Consider the following 1,727-nt stretch of genomic DNA (forward strand, 5'->3'; position numbering starts at 1 on the left):
AGTAACTACCTCCCCCCAGTGAGGGAGAGAGAGACCCCCCTCATTGAGTGAGTGAGTGAGTGACTGAGGGAGTAAGGGAGTGAGTGAGGGAGTGAGGGAGGGAGGGAGGGAGGGAGGGAGAAGAAGGACAGGAGTTCAATGGGATTGAGAATGAGGGAGATTGTGCATGAATCTGTGGTGATCCTTACAGGATTGAAGGATGCGAACGGAAGGCCCATAGAAGAAGAGTGGATGGAGTTCGACATGGACAGACAAGGTTTCTCGCAGGAGTATCAACAGCTGCTCGACAAGATCCGACGACGAACAGCAGGTGATATCTCCTTCCTCCTCTCCACTGAACTCGCTGACCGTCATCAGTCGTTGGAGTCATCGGACTAGGTTATGTGGGTCTGCCTCTGGCAAGCACTTTCCATAGGTCTCCTTTGCTCTTCCCTTCTCCCACTGTTCAGCGTCCTTGTCTCTTCTCGCTCCTCTCCCGTCTCTTTGACACGTTGCTGCCCTAGTGCTGGTTACTTCACGATTGGTTTCGATGCTGACCTAGAGGTAAGGCTCTCCCGCTCCTCCTCCTGCTCCTGCTCCTCCTGCTCGTCTTCTGTCTGCGTGCGCCTTTCACAAGTCACCTCAGGTCATATCCGCCCTTGAGCGAGGGCAGAGCTACCTAGAGCATCTTCCCAACTCCACAGGCATGAGGGAGGGAGGGAGGGAGAGGAGGGAGGGAGAGGAGGGAGAGGAGGGAGAGGATGGATGGATGGATGGAGGGAGGAAGGAAGGAGATTGGTGATTGCCTTGACGGGCTCGCAGAATTGTTTCAGCAGCTGTCGGACAGCGAGAAGTTTCATGCGACATCGGACATGTCGCGTCTGAAGCAGGTCTTCCCCTCCCTCCTCCTCCCCCTCCTCTCCATCTTCCCTTGCCTGCTTCCTCATCTCCTCCTCTTCATCTTCCCTTGCCCTGCTTTCCTCATCTCCCTCCTCTTCCTCCTCGCACTTCTTCGCTGCCTCTTGTCTTGCATCGTCTCTCCTTGCACTTCTTCGCTGCCTCTTGTCTTGCATCGTCTCTCCTTGCATCGCTCTTTCTTGTCTCCCTCCTCCCTCACTCGCTGCCCAGGTCGACGCCATCCTTATCTGCGTACCAACGCCTCTGGGAGAAAATTTTGAGCCTGACTTGCGGTAAGGGGAGGAGAGGAGGGAGGGAAGGAAGGAGAGGAGAGGAGAGGAGAGGAGAGGAGAGGAGAGGAGAGGAGAGGAGAGGAGAGGAGAGGAGAGGAGAGGAGAGGAGGGAGAGTTTCTCGTTGTGTGACTGGCATCAGATACATCGAATCTTGCGGAAGATCCATCGCAGGTTGGAAGACTCTTGTCCTTGTCCTTGTCCTTGTCTTTGTCTTTGTCCTTGTCCTTTACCTTGTCCTTGTCCTTGTCCTTGTCCTTTACCTTGTCCTTGTCCTTGTCCTTGTCCTTTACCTTGTCCTTTACCTTGTCCTGATTCCGCCGACAGCTGCTAGGAGGGCTGGGCAGCTGGTGGTGCTCGAGTCAACGACCTACCCGGGGGCATGAGGACTTGAAGCTGCGCGAGGCTCTGACATGCCGCAGACGACGCGAGAAAAGCTGCTGCCCTGGATCCTCGAGGGAGGCTGCGAGTCAAGCCTGGGACGCGACGGTCAGGACGAGGGGGATGATGATGATGATGATGATGATGATGATGATGATGATGATGATGATGATGATGAT

The 1,727-nt window shown here is 55.1% G+C and overlaps 1 protein-coding gene across 1 annotated transcript; it reads left to right on the top strand.

The window, feature by feature from the left end:
- Positions 1-226: 226 nt before the first annotated feature.
- GUITHDRAFT_152782 (hypothetical protein) lies at positions 227-1,656 on the top strand (the record flags this gene model as incomplete). The annotated part of the gene is made up of 9 exons (XM_005832190.1): positions 227-310; positions 358-415; positions 504-543; positions 626-683; positions 802-869; positions 1,108-1,169; positions 1,310-1,341; positions 1,495-1,547; positions 1,590-1,656. Coding segments are annotated over exons 1-9 (505 nt in total), but the record flags the coding sequence as incomplete, so codon positions are not given.
- Between the last annotated feature and the right edge of the window lie 71 nt (positions 1,657-1,727).

The sequence above is a fragment of the Guillardia theta genome (genome assembly GCF_000315625.1).
Source record: "Guillardia theta CCMP2712 unplaced genomic scaffold GUITHscaffold_36, whole genome shotgun sequence".
NCBI classification, from domain to species: Eukaryota; class Cryptophyceae; order Pyrenomonadales; family Geminigeraceae; genus Guillardia; species Guillardia theta.